The 24,708-nt window shown below is 47.4% G+C and overlaps 1 protein-coding gene across 1 annotated transcript in view; it reads left to right on the forward strand.

Moving 5' to 3' along the window:
- PIPOX (pipecolic acid and sarcosine oxidase) overlaps positions 1–24,708 on the forward strand; it is a 340,310-nt gene that overhangs the window by 262,047 nt on the left and 53,555 nt on the right. The window contains exons 5-6 of the mRNA XM_085649159.1: positions 22,614–22,766; positions 23,773–23,931. Of these exons, the coding sequence (XP_085505285.1) occupies positions 22,614–22,766; positions 23,773–23,931 (312 nt within the window). The remainder of the gene's footprint in view (positions 1–22,613; positions 22,767–23,772; positions 23,932–24,708) is intronic.

Here is a 24,708-nt window from a genome sequence, read left to right on the forward strand (position 1 = left end):
GGATGCATATTTTGCCTGCCTCCGGAACCCTGTTCGCAGTGACATGGAACTTGATGCGCTTGTGCCTGAGTCCCGGTTCCCATCTGGGGTGGCCCTGCCCTGCGGCCATCTTGATGGGATGGACTCTATCATCCTGTACATTGGGTCACAGCAAGATTGGGAGTGTGTGGCGCAGAGGAGCGTAGCGGAGCGAGCGCAGGGGGCTGTGCTGGGGTACGGTGACCTTCTCGACGCTCTCGGAGCCCTTCATTCCACCCTGGTTCACGGCGCCCGGGTATTGGGGAGGAACAGTTGCGGTCTGCCTGTCCCCAGGTACACAAGGATCTGCTTCACCCTACACAGGAGGAAAGTAACGTGACCGCCTCTGTGAATAAGGGACAGCTGGAAATTTCGGACACTGTGGCAGCGGGTGGTCGGCTGGCTGTGGGGTCGGCCTGTTCCGGAGATTTTGGACTTGAGCAGAAGGTGGTGACTTTGTCCCGTGCGCGGCCTCCGGCGACCCAGGCGATCTTCCCGCAGCGGTCGCCTGCTCTGGCTGATTCCTCCTTCCTGGACCTTGTGTGCGGCGCAGGCCCTGGGGCAGTACTGGGAAAGGTGATCTTCCATGACGATGACTGTGTTGGTGTTCAGAGACATCCTCCCTACATGTGTGTGTCCCTTCCTGGTCTTCTTTGGACGCTCCTCTTCCTTGTAACTTTGGACATGATAATGGGTCGCTGGGTATGCATTGGTGGATTCGCAAAGCGTGGCCAAGGATAAGGCTGATCCTTCAGAGGTTGTCATTTAATAGGCGGGCGGGCTTGGGGGTTGTGTGCTCTCACGGCATAACTGATAGTGTAGTCTGTGAATAATGCTCCCCATTTCTCTTAGACATGGTCGAATTTTTGTTGTTTACTGTTTGTTTTGGGGAGGAATATATTGTGCGGGAGGGAGAAGCCAGGGGCATGGTTGAAGGCCCTCCTCCAGTTTATTACTACTCTCTCCCCTTCTCTGTTAGGGGGGGTTTCCTCTCTTTCCCCTTTTTCTCTGTTTCTTCTATATTTCGGGTCTGGTTCTGGGGCGACAGGCACACTGCGGGGGGGGGGCCGTAGTCATCTGCAGAGGTGCAGGGTGGGGGGTTGGGGGAGGGGCTTCTTTAGTCCTTTACTTTGTTCCTATGGCCTCCTTTTTCTTCTCTTATTCTTCTTTGTCTTTCTTTTCTGGGGTCAGTACGGTAGGTTTCCTTCGTTGCCAATCATTGTTTTTTATTTGTGCATCAATTTCCGTGATGTCTTCTGGGTCCTAGGGCAGGGGACTGCAGGCGCAAACGGCTCGTGACATTCCTCCACATCCTGAACCTCCTGTTTCAGCGCCATTGACTTGATAGATTGCTGTTCATTGTTGACGTTCACTACTCTGCCTGCCATTTTTCGCTGCTGAGAACTTGATTGGCACCTGATCCTTCTATCCCTTATTGTAAAATGAAAACCTTTTATATCCTGGTTTCCCCTTTGGGCTGTTCGCTGGACTAGAGTATACTAGCATGGAGAATCTGCTTCCCGAGGTGCTGCGTGTGATTAAGATTTGCTTGCTGTTACTTTAACTGCTTAGCGGCCGGCCCCGAGGGTTGTAGGCCCATACTTGTCTTTGGTTGCAATGTCAATAAAGGTTTTTCAAAAAAAAAAAAAAAAAAAAAAATGAATGTAACTCTTGGCATAACAGGCACCTTTGGTAAAATACTGACACCGACATACTATATGTAATTCTAGGCATATTGGGCACCCATGGAAACCTACTGACATACTGAAGAAAATTCTTGGGATATGGGGCATCAGTGGCAAAATGCTAGTGCCCTCACATTGTGGGCGTTCTTGTTATATGGGAGAAGAACCATTACATCTGGGAGGAAGGCATCCATGACGACTTTTGGCCTTGGCATACCAGAGCTCCTTTTTGACATAAGGGCTACTTTTTGACATAAGGGCTACATAAGGGCTACTTTTTACCATCGTGCGCGTTGCTGGACAGCTTTTATTAGCATTTGGTATACTTGTGGACATACCTTTTTAAAATTGTGCCGTATGTAATCGCGCTGCTGTTAGTCTCTACTCACCTAGCGTTTGTTTGGGGCAGCAAGCAGGGGCATGGTTTAGGCTTACCTGCACCATAATCTGTGTCCTCACTCGCATTTAGCGGGATTTTAGTTAGTGGGGTCGGGGTGTTCCGTCTGCCATATTGGGTGGGTGCTGACGCTGGGCCACTTGTAAGCGCCATCTTGGTAGGGGATAGAGGCTCTAGCAGCCGGAAGTCCGTGCATTGGAGGGCTTATTTAAACGGCTCTGTAAACGCACTCTGCAGATCTTTCGCCATCGTGCGCGTTGCTGGACAGCTTTTATTAGCATTTGGTATACTTGTGGACATACCTTTTTAAAATTGCGCCGTATGTAATCGCGCTGCTGTTATTCTCTACTCACCTAGCGTTTGTTTGGGGCAGCAAGCAGGGGCATAGTTTAGGCTTACCTGCACCATAATCTGTGTCCTCACTCGCATTTAGCGGGATTTTAGTTAGTGGGGTCGGGGTGTTCCGTCTGCCATCTTGGGTGGGTGCTGACGCTGGGCCACTTGTAAGCGCCATCTTGGTAGGGGATAGAGGCTCTAGCAGCCGGAAGTCCGTGCATTGGAGGGCTTATTTAAACGGCTCTGTAAACGCACTCTGCAGATCTTTCGCCATCGTGCGCGTTGCTGGACAGCTTTTATTAGCATTTGGTATACTTGTGGACATACCTTTTTTAAATTGCGCCGTATGTAATCGCGCTGCTGTTATTCTCTACTCACCTAGCGTTTGTTTGGGGCAGCAAGCAGGGGCATAGTTTAGGCTTACCTGCACCATAATCTGTGTCCTCACTCGCATTTAGCGGGATTTTAGTTAGTGGGGTCGGGGTGTTCCGTCTGCCATATTGGGTGGGTGCTGACGCTGGGCCACTTGTAAGCGCCATCTTGGTAGGGGATAGAGGCTCTAGCAGCCGGAAGTCCGTGCATTGGAGGGCTTATTTAAACGGCTATGTAAACGCACTCTGCAGATCTTTCGCCATCGTGCGCGTTGCTGGACAGCTTTTATTAGCATTTGGTATACTTGTGGACATACCTTTTTAAAATTGCGCCATATGTAATCGCGCTGCTGTTATTCTCTACTCACCTAGCGTTTGTTTGGGGCAGCAAGCAGGGGCATAGTTTAGGCTTACCTGCACCATAATCTGTGTCCTCACTCGCATTTAGTGGGATTTTAGTTAGTGGGGTCGTGGTGTTCCGTCTGCCATCTTGGGTGGGTGCTGACGCTGGGCCACTTGTAAGCGCCATCTTGGTAGGGGATAGAGGCTCTAGCAGCCGGAAGTCCGTGCATTGGAGGGCTTATTTAAACGGCTCTGTAAACGCACTCTGCAGATCTTTCGCCATCGTGCGCGTTGCTGGACAGCTTTTATTAGCATTTGGTATACTTGTGGACATACCTTTTTAAAATTGCGCCGTATGTAATCGCGCTGCTGTTATTCTCTACTCACCTAGCGTTTGTTTGGGGCAGCAAGCAGGGGCATAGTTTAGGCTTACCTGCACCATAATCTGTGTCCTCACTCGCATTTAGCGGGATTTTAGTTAGTGGGGTCGGGGTGTTCCGTCTGCCATCTTGGGTGGGTGCTGACGCTGGGCCACTTGTAAGCGCCATCTTGGTAGGGGATAGAGGCTCTAGCAGCCGGAAGTCCGTGCGGCGTTATACCTTAAATAGGGATGGGTGAACAGGCGCGCATCGGATGCGCGCAGCGGTCGCGCCGTAGACGCGCCGGAGGTGCGCCAGAGGTAAGCCCGTTTGCGCCCGTTCGCGTCCCGGGCGCTCCCGGCGCGCACGCCGCCACTCACTTGGTAGATAATTACGAGGACTGTAATAAGGTATCGTATTGTATGGGGACGTAGCTCAACATCGGCTACGGTTATCATCTCGCAGGAGTCTGTCCTGTGGTTTACTAAATGTTCGTTCCCTCGTTAAGCACCATGCTGAGATAGCACTCTTAATAGAATCCCTACATTTGGATATATTATTTGTTACTGAAACATGGACTACGGTGGACTGTGGCTTGGAACTCGGTTGGGCTTGCCCACCAGGCTATCTTATAAGACACACTCCTCGAGCCTCCGGCAGGGGGGGTGGAATAGGCTTTATTTTTAAAGAATCTATCTCCCTTGTGGAATTGGCAGTAAAAGAAGTGCCAGGGTTTGAGCTCATGGGCTTTTCTATCATGATCCAGGGCGGCACTCTGTTTGCAGGGTTGCTATGCTACAGGCCCCCCTCCTCGACCATATCCTCCCTTCAGTCATTGGTTGATCTGATTTACGATCTTTCAAACTCCCATGCTAAATTTTTAGTATTGGGAGATTTCAACCTCTGGCCTTCTGGCCCTCAAGATCTGGCATATAGAGAACTTTGTCAAGCGTGTAGTAACATTCAACTTATACAGCTGGTTTCATTACCCACTCATGTTAAGGGGCACACGCTAGACCTGGTCTTCGCCGAGAGGGAATTGGTCGTAGTGAGGGAGGTCCTGGAGCAGTGTTGGACCGATCATTCATTGATTATTATGTCCATTGTTCTGCCTGCCCCGTTAAAACCAAACAATCCAAGTGTCCTCAAATTTAATCGTCAATGGGCTCGCCTTTTAAGGGAGCCGGTTCGTCCCATTCTTCTGCCTAAGGGCTTTTTGGTGGAGGATAGTGTGGATAAGAGCTACTCTGCCCTCTGTCAGCAGATTTTGACATCTCTTGACGAGCTGGCCCCTTTACGGAGGGTGAGGGATAGACCTAGAGGTGCTAATGCCTGGTATAATGATGATTTGAGACAGCATAAGATCCGCTGTAAACAGGCTGAGCGTACTTGGAGGAGGGGATATAAGGAATTGGATAGGGTAGCATATAAAGGAGCCTTGCAGGTATATAAGACCCAGCTAAGAAGTGCGAAAGCAAAGTTCTTAGAAGATACCTTGGGGAAGGCCACTAATAAATCACAGACCCTATTCAAACTGGTTAACACCTTATCCAATCCATCCTGTACAGTTCCTACCATCCCGGCTTCTCAGGATCTGTGTGATTCTCTGGCCCTTGCATTTGAGGAGAAAATTAGAAACATTTTGAAAGGACTTTCAGTGCCTGGACAGTTGGCATCGTCGCTACCTTTCTCCTTGGAATCCTCTGGATCCTCGGCGTCGGTATGGGATAATAACAAGGTAGATTCTCCTTGCATGCCTTGTTTCCCTATTTTTTCGCTAGAGGAATTTGGCGTTCTGGCCAATGGAGTATCCTCAGGGTCACCTCTTGACCCAATGCCTCATAAGATCTGGAAGGCATTTCAAGACGAGCTGTTTCCTCCACTCTATTCTATCTGCTGTCAGTCATTGATGACAGCGACAGTCCCAGATAGTTGGAAGTTGGCAATAGTTACTCCATTACTAAAAAAGGCCTCTTTAGATCCCTCATGCTCAGCCAACTATAGACCCATCTCGCTTTTACCATTCGTGATAAAAATCCTTGAGAGATGGGTCACGAGAGCCTTGTCCAACTTCCTGGAAACGAACTCCTGTCTGGATGTAGCCCAATTTGGCTTTAGACCGGCCCACGGTACTGAAGCTGCATTGGTTACAGTATTAGACGATCTGCGAACGCGTGTCGACAGTGGCAAGTCAGCTTTTCTGGTGTTGCTCGACATGTCGGCCGCGTTCGACACTGTTGACCATGAGGTTCTCTTGAATCGTCTCCAAAACGTGGGAGTGACCGATCTGGCTTTAAAATGGCTAATGTCCTATCTCAGTAACAGACAGCAAGCAGTGGCGTTACCTCCATTTCGCTCAGCTACGCGACAGGTAAACCAGGGTGTCCCTCAAGGGTCGGCGGTTATTCCGATCTTGTTTAATCTATATCTCCGACCCCTGATAAAATTAATCAAGTCATTCGGCATATCAGTCATCAATTATGCCGATGACACTCATTTGAGGGTAGTGAGACTGTCTCGAAGGACACTTTCCATCGTTGCATGTCGGCCACTGCAGAGTGGTTGCGAGCTAATGCACTTCAATTTAATGGGTCAAAAACGGAAGTTCTTTATTACTCCTCTGATCGCTCTCCTCGCGTTTTACCGGATGATTTTTGGCCAAATTCTATCCCGGGTTCTGTGGAAGCCGCTAAATCGGCTCGCAACCTGGGAGTGTTGTTCGAACCTGGCCTACAGCTGGATGCTTCAGTAAATAAGACCACAGCGACTTGTATGTGTCTGCTTCGTGCTTTGTGCAAAATTTTGCCATTGCTTCCTCAAGGTGCGAGAGCAGAGGTAGTGCGTAGTACCATCCTCAGTAGGTTAGACTACTGCAACGCACTACTTCTAGGAGCTCCTAAAATTCTGATCCTTAAACTGCAGAGGATTCAGAACATGGCTGCGAAACTGGCCTTGTCGCGACCACGCTCTGCTTCCTCTTCAGCGGCTTTAGCGGATCTACATTGGCTGCCGGTGCAGCAGAGGATTGCTTTCAAGGCACTATGCCTTGTATTTAGAGCGCTGCATGGATTGGGGCCAATCCCTCTTCAGCATCTCTTCTCATGGTATCAAACTGCCCGACCTTTGAGATCGTCATTGGCGTTTCTGGTGAGGGTTCCTAGGATCACTAGAGTAAGGATGGGTGGCCGTGCTTTTAGCTATACGGCCGCCACATTGTGGAATTCTCTACCTCTGATACTGAGGAGTACCCAACATCTGCTGTCCTTTAAAAAGGATCTTAAGACCTTCCTGTTTCCAAGCGCAAGGTAAACATCTCTGATGGTTTGATAGGATCTCAGCGCCAGGATACCCTTTGGGTGACAGCTGCGCTTAACAAGAAATAAATACATACATACATACATACATAAGGGTGTATGGATGCATAAATGGCAACATTCTGGCAACAGCATACTGCCTGTAATTCTTGGCATACAGAAGCCCATTGGCATCTGGGGGGCACACATGATTAAATACTGTTCCTGGCACAATGGAGGTGATCTTAATGTGTTGTTGTGGCCACAGTATGTTTTGGAGAACATGGAATCCAGTCTCTGGGTGTGCCAGGTTTCACTGGTTTGGCACATGAAAGGACTTTACTATTTAATGACTACTCTTTCAAAGCCATTGGCTCTTGGGCACATTTTTGGAAAAGTTTGCCTTCAAACAAACAGTTTGAATTATTTTTTTCCAAGTTTTCTCAGGGGGTGGGGGGAGGACTCCCTCTGATAAGGAGTGCAGTTCTCTCACTTCGTGCGCTCGCTGGAATTCGAGCCAAATTATTAGAAGCAACACTTTCAAAGGTCACCAGCTGCCACTACAAATATGTGCAGAACATTTGTTGCCTTAATTAAAAACAGCCCTTTTCACACGTGCCAACGAGACTTGCCTCCCCTTTGCTTTAAAATGTTATTTTTTCATCACCGAAATGCACAAATCACCCTTAAATGTGAAAAATGCATGCTTATTTACAGTAGGAAGATGTGCATTTCAATTTGTGATGACATCCAGTTTATGCATTGTTTTGTATAGCGCTCACATGGGAGACCACTTCAGGGCACTAACTTCAACAGAACACTATCACTAACCTCAGATCCCTGGATGCAAACATGCACTCACACAACATGGCACACTTCTATCTCAAATGCATGCAAATGCTTTGACTTGGCAAGATATTAACTCAGGAGTTCCAAATACAAAGCATAATAATATTCAAATGTATATCTTTTCAAAGCAATATTTGCATTCCTCCAGGCCTATTTTACTGTATGAAAGGTGTAAAAGAATATTTATAAATTTCTACATTCTTTTTTTCTAAAATGTAGGCTCATGATCACCTCAAGAAATGGCTGCTGCTTTGCCATGACAAGCATGTTGATAGACACAGGATATGATATAGTCTATACAATACCTATTTCTATATGCAGACACAATATATTATAGAGGCGTGATAGCTGTTCCATAGTTATGCTTAGGTCAGAATTTCAGTTGAAAAAGCATTTTTATTTTCTTAACAACTTTAGCGTGGCTTGCTGAATCTGCAGAAACTTTCCAAACAAACTTTATCCTGATTTGAGCTCAGCATGGCAAACGTCATGCAGCTCCATCAGGAAGGAGGCAAACAAGCATTTGCAATGCAATGATCTCGGCATTGTTAAAGTTAGAGCTATTGGCATTGCTCATGACATTATTTTTCTTTAGGTTTTTGTTTTTAAAACATTTAAAGAAATGGCATTGTTATTTACAATGTCAATAGCTTAATCACTCTCAAATGCGATACATATTGCATTTGCACCCACACAGAGCCACACACAAAGCCACCCACACACACAGAGCCACCCACAGAGCCACTCACATAGAGCAACCCACACACAGAGCCACACACAGAGCCACCTACACACACACACACGCAGTAGCCCACTGACCTATTTACATTATGTGCACTTTGTGATCTGCATGGTACATGTTCTTTGCTGCAGGCACATTAACCCTATTTGCTACCTTTCCAGGAGTCAAAACTTCCACTAGACAAAACTCCGATCTCTCTCTAGGAAGAACATTAAACACCAGAGTCATCATGACATACAGTATACTGTATTTCAGCAATCTGGCACCCCCTACTTAAAGTCTCACCTTGCTCTTAACAGTCACATGGAAACCCTGCAAGGTTTGCACCCTAATAATAGGTCTCCCACCCTCTGTAACTCGACAGCCCTTTATTTGAGACTGGAATAAATTTTCCGGTAATACTGTTTTCACAGACGTCTTCTGTTCGTATTCACGGGAGAGCGAAGAACCGCAGCTTTGGGGACACCAAGGTACTCACAACCAATCATATAAGAGCAAACATATCGGATTAGTCATCGGAAAGTAGGCATACCTTGTATTGGTTAGGGAACCCCTTATCATATGATTGGAGAAAGAGGAGTTCTTGTTGGTCATTCATTGGACACAAGGCCTTTGAAGCTGTGCAGTGGCTCGCCACTGGCCTAATAAACGCATGTCAGTTGTTTATTGGCTGAGTATTGTGACGTCTACGTACCCTGCTTCAGAAATTTCCACTGTAGTACAGCAAATCTCCTTCCTTCAGATGGACTCCCCGCTGCTTCGCATCAGGACTTGATCAGCCTCTCTTTCAGCCTGTCTGTCTGAATCGGCTCGCTGATAGTGTGAACAGAATCGCAGCACGTGATCAAAATCACCAGATGGCGGCCTTAGGCTAATCGGACTAACAGCTCCGCCCCAAAGCAGCTTCTGTGACGATTTCCGTTGCCGAAAGCCACCCGGCTCGTACACCAAGAGTATGTTACTTCCTGCATGTCTTCCGTCCCAGCTGCGTAGCAGTGTAGCTTGCATTGGGCGGCTTTAGTTCCCAGGAGTACTAAGGTCTGTAAATGCCGTGGTTAAAGTTCGAGCCAAAGCTGACTGTTAATGTAAATGGAATGTGGTTTTCCGCGACTGTATAACATCGGCACAGCAGGCTTTGTAATCTGAATTGGCGATGTGCTGAAAAGGCTCGAGTGCCGTACGTGTTTCAGGCACGACGCCAGGCCTCTTGGTAGTTAGCTGCCCCTCACTGTGACGCAGCCTCTAAGACAACCTCCCACCTACCAGATGTTTTGAAAATAGCGCTCCACAAAGTTCTAATCACTTCGGCGCCAGCCTGAGAGGACAGGGGGGAGGAGACCAGAGCAGCAGCCGAACACGGAAGCCGAGAACAGGGGGAGAGGACGCCATTAACACCACCGCCTTTCTCCGAGGTCAAGCAGAAATGCCTCGGAGAAATGCAGCGGCGTTTTCGGATTCGGGGGCGTGTTTTTCTTTCTCTCCTCTTGCCATTGGCTGGAATGTTTACATTCCAGAGGAGAGAAAGAAAGTAAAAAACACGCCCCCGAATCCGAAAAAGACGGGGCTTCTTTGGAGAGACAAAGCTCTTCTCCAATGGCTGACCAGCATTTAAGAGGCCAGCCAATGTTGAAGAGGGAAGAAGAGGGGCGGGTTAAAGCCCCACTTCTAAAACGTTAAATCTCGCGAGCGAGACTGCGCAAGCGCAACCTTCGCTAGCCGAGACCTAAAAACAGCTGAGGGTCAAAAATGTGACATTTTTCATATAAACTCCCATTGGAAGCTTTAGATGGAGGTACAGAGCAAACAGATGAACAGGTGAAGTGGTAGACAATTGGCATGGTTAGCTTACTCTTGGTATTTTTTAATTTGCCCAGAGTCAGCTAGAGCGCACAGTTAAAAGGGAGGGGTTGTCAGAAAAAAATTTTGATTTGCTAATAACTGTGGCACCATTTGACGAATCTGCGTAAAATTGGCTGACATTTTGCATGTTTAGCTATCTGTGAGTATGGGACGTTTCATGGAGATTAGTCAAGGGGGGGAGGAGTAAAGTTAAAAGTGAGGTCAAAAAGTATTTCTTGAGCTAACACGTTTTGGTGCTCTTTAATTAGTAGGCCTGACATTTGGTAGGCTGTTAACCAGCGAAGCCCAGTGAAGGAATCTCCAGTTGCATGCAGATCGGACAATGGGAACAAAGTTAAATAAGACGCAGCGGTAAAAAAAAGAAAACATAGATATTTCTAATATTGTTGTTGCAGTTTTGCAGCTCTGTTTTACACTTGGCAGCCATTTATCATGTTTTGTTTACTCTTGGCTTTTTGAGTTTCATGCAAACTCCTTAAGGGGTGGAGCATTTAATGGCATCGTCAAAAAACTAGTGTTACATGTTTTGACTTCCATATGAACATTTGCTCTCCGCTACAGAAACAAATCATGAACAGACTGACACCAAATTTGGTATGAAGAGAACTTTGTTTGGTTTGGTGTGCATTCATCTTTCAATATTTTTTTCTTTTAGAAATTAGCATTACAAAAATGTGTTCTGGTGTCAGTGGGCTTGCAAGTGCTAAAAGTTACAGATATCTGAGCAGGTTCACAGACTGTCCAGGGACCTCCATTTAAAAATAAAAGTCCCCTATTGGATGAGGGAGCTTTTCGGTCCCATCATTCTTTTCTGGTCCACAATCCCAAAGTTGGGTCTGCAAACCACAAAACAGGGCTTGTAAAACATGTCAAGTAATTGTAACATACAATCTGCAAGGCTGAAAACAATGATTGTCTCTTGTGAATTTCACATTACTGTAGTAATAAATTGGAATTTAACCTAAGTACTTTAGAAATAACGTTTTGAATGTGTGTTTAATGGGTCACTGTGTATTATGGTCTAATGCTGTCATTGAGTGGTTTTGGTGACATAAACCACAAGGCTGAAGTCTGGGTGCTTCGTAAATGTCGCCAGAACCCAGTGGTGGCACTATAGTGCTATATAATACATGGTATATATTTTTCAGGTCTCACTTACCAGACAGAACATGCTGCCTGGTTGCAAAAGATCGATTGTGGGCTTACAAATAACTTACAGTGTGCTTAAAGCCAGCCCATTGCTTACCACTGGTTGGGCTTTATTCTCAATCTTGTTTCCTTGCTTCTTATTTTATGTCTTTCCTTGTCATCTTGTGTTGTCCCTCCCAGGAGCAGAGCCTCTTTACTATCCTCCTGAATATCTGACTTGTATCCTTGGAGCACTTTGCTCTTTCTAGCTAAGCACTTCAAGAGGTTTCACATTGCTTTTTAGCTCTCTCCCTTGTTTGCTAGCCCCACACTCTTTGTCCTGTTTTACTTCTGTGCTTCTCCCCTCTCCCCTTTGTTGCTGTCTCCCTTGTGTGCCTCTCCTCCCACGCTCCACGTTGCTGTCTTAAACATGTGCTACTTTCCCCTCCTCCTCCGCGCTTTATTTTTACGTGTACCTCCTCATCCCCTGGCCTACTCCTCCACTGCCCCACCCATACCTGCAGTATTTTTTCCTTTTATAATAAATTGTAATTATTTCGAGGACAAGGCCCTCTGCTTAAAAAAAAAAAACTTTTGTACTACTATCTTTTTGCTTTGTTTTAATTTACCAATCCAGCTTGGATCTGTAAATGAAAAAAATGGCACTCACTTCATTTCGTAAGCAAAGCATGGGTGGTGATGCATGCAGGAGCATATGCCATCTCGCATAGGTGCTTCAAGAAAATGGCACGACTGCCAGTAGCCACTACGTTATTTCAAAAAAAAATTCTTCCTTCTTTTGGCCATGCTGCACAGCATAGCCAAAAAATTCCTTTTGCTGATACTGTACAGCATCGCCAAAAGAAATTGGTAAAGCAACATGTCCCAAAGGTAGGAGCTATTGACTTGTCCAAGGCTTGTTTTATTGCCCACTAATTTTGGGACTGATAGCTTGAAACCCTGTATTCTTCAGACTGTTTAGGCTCTCTTTAACTTTCTTCAACAACATGTTAATAAAACAATGAGCAACGACGAGGGTCAGTAGATTTAAGTGATTCTTTGGCTGCAGTGTTTACTGCACAGTTAGGGATTGACTGCAATTGCTATGTAGTTTGGCAACTCATTTTCTACATATGACGATTTCCCCAAAAATGTACCTCTATCTCAAATGGATGAAAATAATATTGACAGAGAATGTGTTGCATAATTTACATATATTATGCCACATAATTGAGATAACCTTGTTGCATAATTTGGTCTTCCATGCCACATAATCCTGACAGCCCTGACAGTGTCCTGACAAAGCTCTGTATATTGGTTTGGGGTCTGACTTTATGAAGACGAAATCCACATTTCATAGGCAGCCGTGAAATATTTGCCATTTTTCACGGTTTCTTGTGAAATATTTTGTTCTCATACCATTGCATTTTATGCAATAAAAGCGCAAAGCAGGTGATATATATTTCCATGTAGCAAAATGTGTGTAAACAGGCGTGCAGGCTAGGCAGGTCGAGTGCTCTATTAATGGTCAGGCTTTCTTTTGCCAAACAAGCATTCACCCACAACTTGCCATTAAAACAAAGGTGTTTCTTGAATCATAAACAGAGGCACATCTGTCCAGACATGCCCACCTTTCAAAAGAAGGGCCTTTCTCGAGACAAAATGCCTATGCCCCCACCTCCCCGCCCCTCCCCCCACCGCAGACAGCCGAGCCCTGCTGCGCATAGGCTTGGGCCTGTAGCAAGGCCCTGTCTCCATCCTTCCAAGGGCAGCCAGCCACTGCTGCACACTGCCTCTGCCGTTGAACCTCAACTGCATGTAGCTGTTTCCACTGTGTGATATGTTTCTATCAAGACATGTTCTGCAAATCCCTGACACCATTTTAGGGTTTGGAATCTGCAAATCCTGAAAAGGTACAGTGAATATAGGGTGCTTTACGCCAGAGACTCGTAAATCCAGGGCAAGCTTCTGTGCCAGAGCATCGCCTGTAGCCGGGTTGTGGTAAGGGTGTAGAACTGCAAGCCCCTGGAAGGGAAAGCATGGGGGGCATTGGTCCTGGGTGTGCGGTACCCAGGCAGGAGGCTTGTCTTGAATTTGTGGCTCCAAAATAGGGTCTACAAATACAAAAATATTTCAAATGAAAAACGAAATCAGCCCCAACAAAAGCCAAGATATAGGAGCTAAAATAAGACCAGGCCTAAAGCCAAGCTCTATAACGCTGGGATGGCTGCCCACGGGAAGTTGGGTACAGCTGACGCCCACTGCACACAGCCGAGAGCTGTGCACAGTGGGGCTTGGCCATTCGCGGTGGATTAGGCCTAGGGCTCAGCTACAGGCCAAGCGCTGCAGCCAACGCATGCTCCGTATTGCCGTGCTTAGTGGGGTGAAATTACGTAAATGATATTTAAAAAAAAATCACTGACAAAAAAAAGTTACTGGTCTGGCCCAAACACAGAAAACAATAAAAATGTTGCCAGCTATGGTTACCAACACACACACCTTGACGTGTGTGCAGCCTGCCATTGTCCCAACACTAATTTGTTAAGGGTACAGAATAAAAGACGAGCTTTCAAGAGGACACCTTGGCGAGCAGCTTGAGTTATGGCATGTGCTGGGTGAGTTGCTAACCAGACCTAGTGGATTGCATTGATTTTGCGCACGAGCCAGAACTATACCTCAGTTTTTAAAACTGTTTTTGAGCGATAGTTAGAGTTAGCGACAGAGTTAGCATCACGGTTCTGGCCCATTCCTCCTAAAGTGAAGGATGTGATTGAGTTGTGACATAGCTTCCTGTGACGATGTAACATTGCTGTCTATGGGAGTTAGGTTGTGAAACCATTTTTTAGGGCTTGTCCCTGGCTTTCCGGGCTCATAGAAGACAGATTGGGTGACTGATGTTGACTGAAACGAATAAATGAGTGGTTTATGCATGTTCAAACGGCCTTTGGGAGTCTATTCTTGTTCTTTTCCATAATACCTCGGGCCCAAGTAACCAGGCATCCCTTGGGCGCATCCTTTTGATGTAACTACTCCTGTGGCCACGCTTGGTCCCCACCAGTAATTTGGTGAACATAGCTGAATGTAGGTGAATATCAGAGAATATATTGTGTGTAAACCAATAACCACAAAACCAGAGAGTTCTTCATTGTGAGTACAGAAAAACTGCAGAGATGGCATGACAAGGGCACCTCAATATTTTGTATCGGTTGCATTGTAAAATCACTATCATCTGTGACACAATGCGCAGTGTTGTGAGACTACACTGACACCTGAGAGACACTGAGTGCAAGTCCTTAGAGAAAGGGCAGGGGTCATGGAGACGTCAATGGTGAAATGGAAACTGCAGCAAATGGAGAGAAATTCCAGAGTATGTAGAGGAGTAGGGAAACTTTGCAAGTTTGAAAAACACACCTGCAAGAGCAGGGTGCACTGTGAGAAGCTGTAGGGTCCATGGTTGGGGGGTGGGTACACCTGTGCAAAGGCGTAGAGCTTTCAGTGAGGACCCAGGGTCACATAGACTGTCCTGCAGAGGTAAACAGCTCCCACAAAGGCAACAGCAGTGGGTGGGGTCTTCCGGCAGTGGCAGCGCGCTCTGAGAGGGCGCAGGCAACTCTGAGGATGGAGAGAGTTCTCACGGATTTTAGGAGGTGGAAAGATATGTGGTTTGGCACATGGGCGAGGTAGGCCCTCTGCCGAGAGAGAAGGGTCTGATTTGGCTCAGGAATGGCGAATCAAGCTTGGACGTCTGTTACGTTTTCCAGGGCTGGCATCTGCTTCCATGGCTTTTCTTTGGATGTCGCTGGCCCCTGTCTTGTCTCAATGGCTATAAAGGAAGTAGCAGGAGCAAAAACTCTTAGTCCACCAGCAGCACACAGGAGGCTGATTACTTCTGAAGGGTGGGGACAAGGTGTCACCCTATGATGACATCAGGTCCAGAGGGTGTGTGATACCACTTACGCCACACGCCTTTTTGGTGTATCCTATCGACCTCCGTGGCTAGGCGTGATAAGGTAAGGTGCATCCTTTGACCCACAATAACAACATCAGAGATTTGACTCCATTTGATACCTTCAGAACAATAAGTTATGTTTGTCAATGCGCCGTCCTCGCGGCCTCTGAGCTCAGGTGTGGCCTCTGATCTCAGGTGTGGCAAGGCTAAGACCAGAGGCGTCCGACTGGCCCCCGGGTAGATGTGCATGCGGCGGCAAGAGGAAGGCGTCCAGACGGACTCGAGCCTGCACTGCGCCGAGGCCAGGGCGACAGGATATATTTCAGGCGAGGCGCAGAAGTGCTGAGTAAGTGGGAGATTTACAAGCACACGGCCGGCCTTCTCCAGAGCTCATTTAGCGAGGTGCTTTGGAAGACGTAGGGCCTGCATCTGCACGCTCCCATCGACTGATTCCGGCCCGACGTCTGCGCGCGGCTCCTGGCGCGCTCCGCTACTCGCGCCAGAACTTCAGTGTTTCCGGGTACACCAGGCTGCTCCCGCCACAAATTAGGGAAGATATACGGCGAAGGCCAGGCAGAATGGATGTCTCGCTTACCCTCAGTGCTGTGCACTGAATGTAATTTGTACAGGAGGGGCTCTGCTGGTTGCAGCAGTGACATTATTCACGGCCTCACTTAGGTTATTGCACGGAGCCCCCTCGGCAGACACAGCATTGGCCAAAATGCAGAATAAAATAACCAATTACTGGCAAAGCCAATAGGCCCGACTTTGTGTCTGAGGTGAAAAGGGCTTGTGTGATGGATACAAAGATCTGTTTTGTTTGTGTGTTAGAACAGTATTGTTACAGATGTTGACAACCCAGCAGCCAGATGTCAGTTTGTCTTGATCAATCAATCAATCAATCAGGGAATTGTACGTGCGCTACTCATCCATGAGGGTCTCAAAGCGCTGAGGGGGGGCGGGGTGAGGGGGGTCCACAGATCTGTTTAGCCGAAGAGCCAGGTCTTGAGGGTCTTCCTGAAGGTGTTCAGGGAGGGGGCGCATCTGATGTCTGCCGGTAGCTCGTTCCAGGTCTTGGCTGCAATGTGAGAGAAGGATCTTTCACCTGCTATGGCTCTGTGGATGCGCGGGGTTTCGGCCAGTGCGAGGTGGGAAGATCGGAGGTTTCTTTTGAGTACGTGGAAGTTGATTCGGTCATTGAGGTATTTGGGTCCGTTGTTGTGTAGGCATTTGTAGGCGTGAGAGCCAGTGGAGACTTCGTAGGTGTTGACTGATGTGTTTGTGTCGGGGCATGCCGAGGACGAGTCTGGCAGCGGTGTTCTGTATTGTCTGGAGTTTGCGGGGTAGGGGCTTGTTGATGCCGGCGTAGAGTGCGTTTCCATAGTCCAGTCTGCTGGTGATGAGTGAGTGGGTGACTGTCTTCCTCGACTCAGGGGGGATCCACTTGCAGGTCTTGAGGAGGATGCGGAGTGTGTTGAAGCAGCTGGAGGTGACGGCGTTGACCTGTCGGTTCATGGTGAGTGATGAGTTGAGTACGATGCCAAGGTTCTTGGCGTGGTCTGAGGGGGTAGGTGGGCTTCCGAGGGCGGTCGGCCACCGACTTCTGTCTTCTCGGCGTTGAGCTTCAGGCAGCTGTTGATCATCCAGACTGCGACATCTTGCATTCCTTTCTGGAAGTTGAGTTTGGCAGTGGTGGGGTCTTTGGTGAGGGAGAGGATGAGGTGGGTGTAGTTGGCGTAGGATACAATGTTGAGGCTGTGTTGTCGGACGATGGCTGCGAGGGGGGCCATGTAGATGTTGAAGAGGGTGGGGCTCAGGGACGTACCCTGTGGGACTCCGCAGGTGATTATTGTGGGGTCAGAGAGGAAGGGTGGGAGTCTGATTATTTGGCTTTTTCCGGTGAGGAATAATCGTATCCAGTCCAGGGCTTTGCCTTGTATGCCTGTGTCATGTAGTCTGGTGACTAGTGTGTGGTGGGAGACGGTGTCGAAGGCCTCTGATAGGTCGATTAGGATGAGGGCTGCGGAGTGGCCTTGGTCCAGGAGGGTGCGGATGTCATCTGTGGCGGCGAGTAGGGCAGTCTCTGTGCTGTGGTTGGTTGATAATGTTGGTGTATTCCAACAGCATAGTTTACCACTACATATTGCACAGGGTACTAGCACTCACAGAAAAGTGCACCCCCAACACACTGCACCATCACCCATAGAACCTTACCCAACCACCTGCGGCTAAGTATACCATCACCCACTGAGTAATGTACCCCCGCAAATGGCATAGTGCACCAACACACACAGTGCACTACTACCACTTAACAGTGGACATTAGGCTCAATTTATAGCTATAGGTGTAGCCACAGCTTCTTTACATCAAGGCCAAGTCCGAACCCCTTTACCTCTGGCAATTGTTGCATGTGGATGGTGCGCACCAAGAGATAGTTCATATCCATCCAGGGAGGATCCGGCTTGGCAGTTTGGGCTGGACTGTTCCTTTTGGAGGGTGATGACTGATTTGCATATGGCTGGGTCCAACCTGAGGTGACATGGAATGAAGAATAACATTGGACTGGGATGCGGCCTAAGTAATTACCAGTGGCCGACTAACCAGTGGCATCACTTTTTGTATACTTCAGTGTGTCGCCTTAAGTTGGGACAGGTATGCCTAGACATGAGTTCTGTGCACACTGTGTCACTGGAACCATGCTGGATCCAGCGGATGAGCCCAAATCAGTGGAAAACCAGTCCTAGGCTGCTTGTGTTCAGTTTAAGGCGAACCTGACCCCATAGTTCTGTCTGGACTGTTCCCATTGGAGGAGGGCCAAGGCAGATTTACATATGGCTGAGTACAAACTGAGGTGGCACGGTGTGCAAAACAATGACGGACTGCGGTGTGGCCCGAGTAATTACCTGTGGCTGAGATTACTTCTAGCATTCTATCCATCACTTATTGTTTACTTCAGGAGGAGTATCTTAAAAACCACTGTGATGTGACCTGACTTGAACAAGTGCAACAGATTCTGGTGATGCTGTCTGCAAGGGCCACCAGTGTTTACAGACATCAGGCACATTGAGCAGACCACTCATGACTTCACGGATAAAGCACACAAATTCAGGGCAGTTCATAAAAAAATGTAGACAGGTGGTCACCTTATGTAATACTGTTGATGGCAAGGGAGTATGTATGGAGCTCCACAGTTGGCTGGTTGTTTGAGAACTCCACTCCGTGTCCCCACCCTACTTCTTTTTTTATGTCTCCGCCCACTTTCTGCTTGTCCTTTTTCTGTTGACCTTATCTTCTTTCTAGTATAGACTCTCCAGAGATATTGTGGTGTGGTTATTTTATTAAGGAAATGTCAGTGGTTATGTTGCTGCGTTTGACCCATTTTGAACCAATAAAACTTCATAGAATCATCAAGTTGGGCTTGATACCGGAGGCGGGTTAACATATACCTCTGCTCTTCTGATCAATGTTCTTGTTGCAATACTAACGTCCACCAACAGGACCAGTACGAAAGGGAGTTTTTTCCTTCACTGAGTAGCAGAAGGCTGAAGGTGGCAGAGTCCGTGATGGCGGCATATACAGGGCTCACCATCTGACTCTGGCTGCCTCCTGGGGAAGAAATGAAAATAGGAGAAATTCCTCAGGATTTGTATCCCCTCCATTCAATTATACAGTATACACCACAAAGAGAAAGTAAACGCAAGTAGACTGTGCAGTTTTGAGAAAAATAAGGTCGCCATTGCCCATCGGCAAATAGATGTCATCATTGACCATTACAATGGTACTGGGTGGAAGTAGGTCAATTCCGTCTTTACACACCCAGACCCTGGTTTTGGCATTTGACCCTTTGCCAAAAACATACCAGATTGAGGACAACACCACAATCACAAAGATGGTTACCCCCTTCCACGTAGTTATGCGTTTTTTGGCAAAAGGGTCACCTGGTGTCAACCTGCAGGTAAAGGATATCAAGTACACAGTCAATGCAAGAACTGATAAAAGATTGGCATTGCAGATGTGAAGTACCCTGATAAGCCACTTTCAAAATTGGACTGTCATTCTGCATCTCAAACACAGTTCCCACTAGCCTCTGCTCTTGTGCAAAATTTGCATGTTGCAATGATAACTCTAACCTGCAGGACATATGTTTTACACTGAATCAAAAGATATCGCCTACTAAATGAGCGGGACGGAGTCCAGTTCTATTCATTTAGTTGTCCATAACCCAGCATTGACAACAGGATGTGGGAGCACACCGCTGACCTCTCAGGCAAGGTTCGTCCCTGGCATTCTGGGTAATGCAGTCTCTTGTAGATTGCTCAGATATTTTCGAGTGTTTCGCCAAGGTTGGTGCAGATAGTGCTGATCTCTAGACACGTGTTTCTGGTTTATTAACCGTCATCAGTAGAGAATACAGTCTTGTATTTTGGGGTTTGCTGAGTAGGCGGCAACTACGAAAGGTCATCAACATCTCCTTCTAATCAGCGAGATTCCCGGAAAGATGGAAGCACGCTGAAATCAGCGCCCTCCTCAAGAAGTCCAAGGCGGACCCCAACGACCTCAAGAACTTCCTGCCCATCTCCCTACTCCCGTACCCGGCGAAGGTCATCGAAAAAATAGTCAACATGCAACTGGCCCGCCACCTCGAAGACAACAACATCTTAGACCCCTCCCAGTCCGGATTCAGAAAAAACCACAGCACCGAGACAGCCCTCATCGCCGCCACAGACGACTTCAGGCGCCAACTAGACAATGCCGGAACATCGGCGCTCATGCTCCTGGACCTGTCAGCCGCCTTCGACACTGTCTGCCACCGCACTCTAAAGACACGGCTCCAAGAAGCCGGAATCCAAGAGCCCACGTCCTTCCTCTCCGGCAGAACCCAGAGTATCCGCCTCCCCACCTTCCGATCCGAAGCCACTGACATCATCTGCGGCGTCCCCCAGGGCTCATCCCTCAGCCCGATGCTGTTCAACGTCTACATGGCCCCCCTCGCACAAATGGCCCGCCAACACGACCTCAACATCATCTCCTACGCCGACGACACCCAGCTCATCCTCTCCCTCACCAAGGACCCGCACACCGCCAAAACCAAGCTCCACGAGGGAATGAAGGCTGTCGCCGACTGGATGAGGAGCAGCCGTCTGAAACTGAACTCGTACAAGACCGAGGTCCTCATCCTCGGACCCACCCCCTCAGCCTGGAACGACTCCTGGTGGCCGACCATGCTGGGAACAGCACCGACACCCACCGACCACGCACGCAACCTAGGATTCGTCCTCGACTCCTCCCTCTCTATGTCGAAGCAGGTCAGCGCCATCTCCTCCTCCTGCTACAACACCCTCCACATGCTCCGCAGGATCTACAAGTGGATCCCGACCAAAACAAGAACAGTGACTCAGGCCCTCGTCAGCAGCAGGCTGGACTACGGCAACACACACTAAGCAGGAATCCCAGTCAAGCACCTGTGTCGACTACAACGCATCCAAAACGCCTCCGACCGACTGACCCTCAACGTCCCCCGCCACTGCCACATCACCCCCCACCTGAGAGACCTACACTGGCTCCCCGTCGACAAGAGGATCACCTTCAAGCTCTACACCCACGCACACAAAGCACTCCACAACGCCGGACCAGCCTACCTGAACAGCAGACTCAGCTTCTACACCACCACCCGCCAGCTCTGCTCCGCCAGCCTCGTCCTCGCCGCTGTCCCCCGCATCCAACGAACGACCTTCGGCGGCAGATCTTTCTCCTACCTTGCCGCCAAGACCTGGAGCACCCTCCCGACACACCTACGGCAGACCCAAGACCTACTCACCTTCAGAAGACTCCTCAAGACCTGGCTCTGCGAGCAGTAGCGGCACCCCCCTCCCCTCAGCACCTTGAGACCCTCACGGGTAAGTAGTGCGCTTTACAAGTACTTTGATTGATTGATTGAGAGGCTGTCAAACATTTTATCAGGTCCGGTACCTCTCACTGGCGCGCAGATGCTTCATCCACGAGCTCGTCAGCTCAATGACTCATGGGAGTACTTTAAATAGACAACAGGATGTGGGAGCAAACCGCTGACCTCTCAGGCAAGGTTCGCCCCTCGCATTCTAGGTAATGCAGTCTCTTGTAGATCGCTCCGATATTTTCGAGTGTTTCGCCAAGGTTGGCGCAGATAGGAATGTCTATCTGCGCCAACCTTGGCGAAACACTCGAAAATATCGGAGCGATCTACAAGAGACTGCATTACTCAGAATGCCTGGGGTGAACCTTGACTGAGAGGTCAGCGGTGTGCTCCCACATCCTGTTGTGTATAACCCAGCATTGCCTGCTCTTCTCTGTGCTCCAGACCTTAGACGTTGGCAGCCGGGGGAGACACAGGAGTGACAGAGACTAGCAGTGGCGGGCTGGAGGAAAGAGTAACCACAGTGGAGTAAATGGGATTGATTGAGGCTGGATGGAAGCTGTGATTGCAGAAGGCCCTTATTCAATATGGTCACGTCACCACATTTACATGATCCCATCTTGGATGATGGGATTCTTTGTGATCGAGGCCCCCTTACTTCCCTTCCATCTTCTTTCGTCATTCTGACTACATCGCAGCTGATATTACTCTGTGTATATGAAAAGTGCTTTATAGTGTTTTTACAGCCTCTGTGTGCGCTCATCATACCTGACATCATTCTAACCATATGCAAGTCTCAAGCACTATGCCGCTGTTTCCAAAAAGCTCAATAGAAAAGCTAACGGAATAATGCAAAAATCCATGAAATACCATGGACTTGATAGACAGCCCAACTAAGCGATGGTCAACAGAGAGTGAAGCAAACAAGCCGTTAGCTAAAGCGGGATGATCCAAAGCTGCTTTCTGTATGTTGCTGGTATGTTTTATGATTTGTGTCATGATGACATGAGGTCTTGCCAGATAGCTAAAGCTGCTGGAATCGCAATGTTTGACTAAATCTCAATTTTAGGATTAAAAGTATAGTCCCACTGCACTGTAGACCGCCTCTCTGAGTTATTCATATTGCATTTACCTCCATTAAAATGTTTCACTGGGTTCCGGTCAGTTAACTGGTGATGGAATTTCCTTTGCTCAGCCATGTGTTACCTACTTTTTCAAATAAAACATTTTTCACAAGGATAACCATGTATGAATTGCACCAAAAATGGCCCCTTGAGCCACACTTTCATTGCTTTAAAAAAATCTCCTTTCTCGTGAATCCCTTTGAAGTACACTCTGAATTTCATTGGTTATGTAGTCTACCCAGCTGTTTTCTCAATTTATTGTTCTAGCCTCTGGGAATCAATGTCTGCTACTGGAAGGAAAAGGTTCCTGGTGCCTATGGTATCCCACAAAAGTTTCCATGCTTCATGGCACTAAATGCCTGTGGGGCCCCACACGAGATCTATGGACTGCCATCTAATGAATATCCTGGACTTATCAAGGTGAGGCGAGGGTGCATGCTAAGGATATGTACTGTGTGTTCAACAGAAGCATTGAATACGAATACTTTCATGGACCCACTTTAGTACTAGTCAGCCGCGGTCTGTGCAGGTAACAGCGGTGGGGCCGGGTAAGGGGTGTTTTCGACGGACGATGCAGAGAGGAAGATTAATGAATTATTTGATTTTCCCTCTGCCTTGTCCCTCGAAATCCCCCCTTACCTGGCCCCACCGCTGTTACCTGCACGGACCGCGGCTGGTACTAGTTCAGCTCTCAGACCATACCCGAAGTTATTAAGCAAATGCAATTCTGGAAAAAAAACTACTCTCCCCAAACTACTTTGTAGGTTGAGATCAGAACATATTTCAGTCTTTCGTGGCCTACTGGGCTTACAGGCTCATAACATTTCCAGGGGCTCTGTAAGGGATCTATTGTGGATCTTTGATATGGCTGGCAAGCAATAATTATTCAAGCACTTTAATAACATACATGGAGTATCTTGCAGCCTACTTAGATTTTTGGGGATGTTCTACCAAATATAGGAGTTGGGAGGACGAAGAGTTATTTCTAGAATGTAGAGGAAGCATAAGTTATGATGAGTATTAAAGGAAGAAACAATTATTGTCATTTCCTATGTCGAAGTGGAAACTTGAGGGGGTAAATATTTGATTTAATTAACAGACTGGAAAAATATGAGAAAAAATAAATTGGTCTTGGAAAGAGTGTGATTAGATGAGAATCAAGGAAGTATGTGATTTCAGAAAAAAGGGAGAACAACTGAAGATTGGGACTGAAAGGAGACAATGGTTGGATCTGTGGTTGCCATAATGGGCATTGACCTCGTTAACAAGTTTAGGATCTAATATGGATGAATTTCAGTAAAACCCGTACTGACTGAATGGGTTGTAGTACGATGAGGGTGTAGCGCATGGGTAACATGAAAATGGTAACTTTTGGGATTTGCCACTGCGTTTCTGTAACCCCTCTTCCCAATTTCTAATATCACAGGTATGTTATCACCATGGCAGCAAGGTTGACCCAGATAGGCGTGATCGGCCGCTTGAGCACCCCTCACTGCAGGATATCCAACTCCTCAGCAATTTCGTTAGCAAGTATTTGCCAGGTTTGGAACCAGAGCCAGCCATTGTGGAGCGTTGCATGTACACGGTAAGTGCTACATCTGTACAGAGAGGGTTGAGTGTATACTCACACTGTACAGCTTATATTGTATGATGAGTGTTTGTGTCACCTCTTCAATTGAGGATACTGTGCATATACATGCTGCCCTGCATGTCTATCAGAGAGAGGTGTTTTGCAAGACCGTCATTGTTTTTATTTTTATGTTTCTTGTAAAGGAACTGGCTAGGAGGGTTCAGGACAAATAGTATGGGTCAAGATGTGGAGCTTCATCTTGGAGCAGCAGGGCTGGGGTATATAGTCCTTGAGTGCATTGACAGATTGACGCAGAAGCACAATGGACTATTTAGCAGGATTAGGGAGCATTGCTTCAAGTGTGTTAGTTAAGAGTACTGTATTATCAGGTGATAAGTGAGGTCAGGGTTCAATGCCTTCCCTAGATATTTAAATGTTTAGGGAACAAAGCAGGGATCAGAGGTTAGAACAGATCTGTGGGAGGCAAAGACTGAATTTAACAATCTAGTTTTCATTCAAACACACTTCAGCAAATAGCGTTTGGTGCATTCAAACGTACATGTAATAGCGGATTTCAGAGAAATTTGGAAAAACTATAAAATCAGTTAAAAACAGAGAAAAAAGAAAATTGCTGAAATTTATAGCAAATGTGTGGGCCTGTACACTAAATTTGGAAACTCAGAAACATGCAAGAAAGTTTAAGAATGCATTACCTTATCCACCATGAAAGACTTATAAGATATCTTAAACTAAGTGTAGAAATGTTGGAGTGGTAGAGGAAAACTAGTACTT

This window comes from Triturus cristatus, chromosome 3_2 (assembly GCF_964204655.1).
Source record: "Triturus cristatus chromosome 3_2, aTriCri1.1, whole genome shotgun sequence".
NCBI classification, from domain to species: Eukaryota; Metazoa; Chordata; class Amphibia; order Caudata; family Salamandridae; genus Triturus; species Triturus cristatus.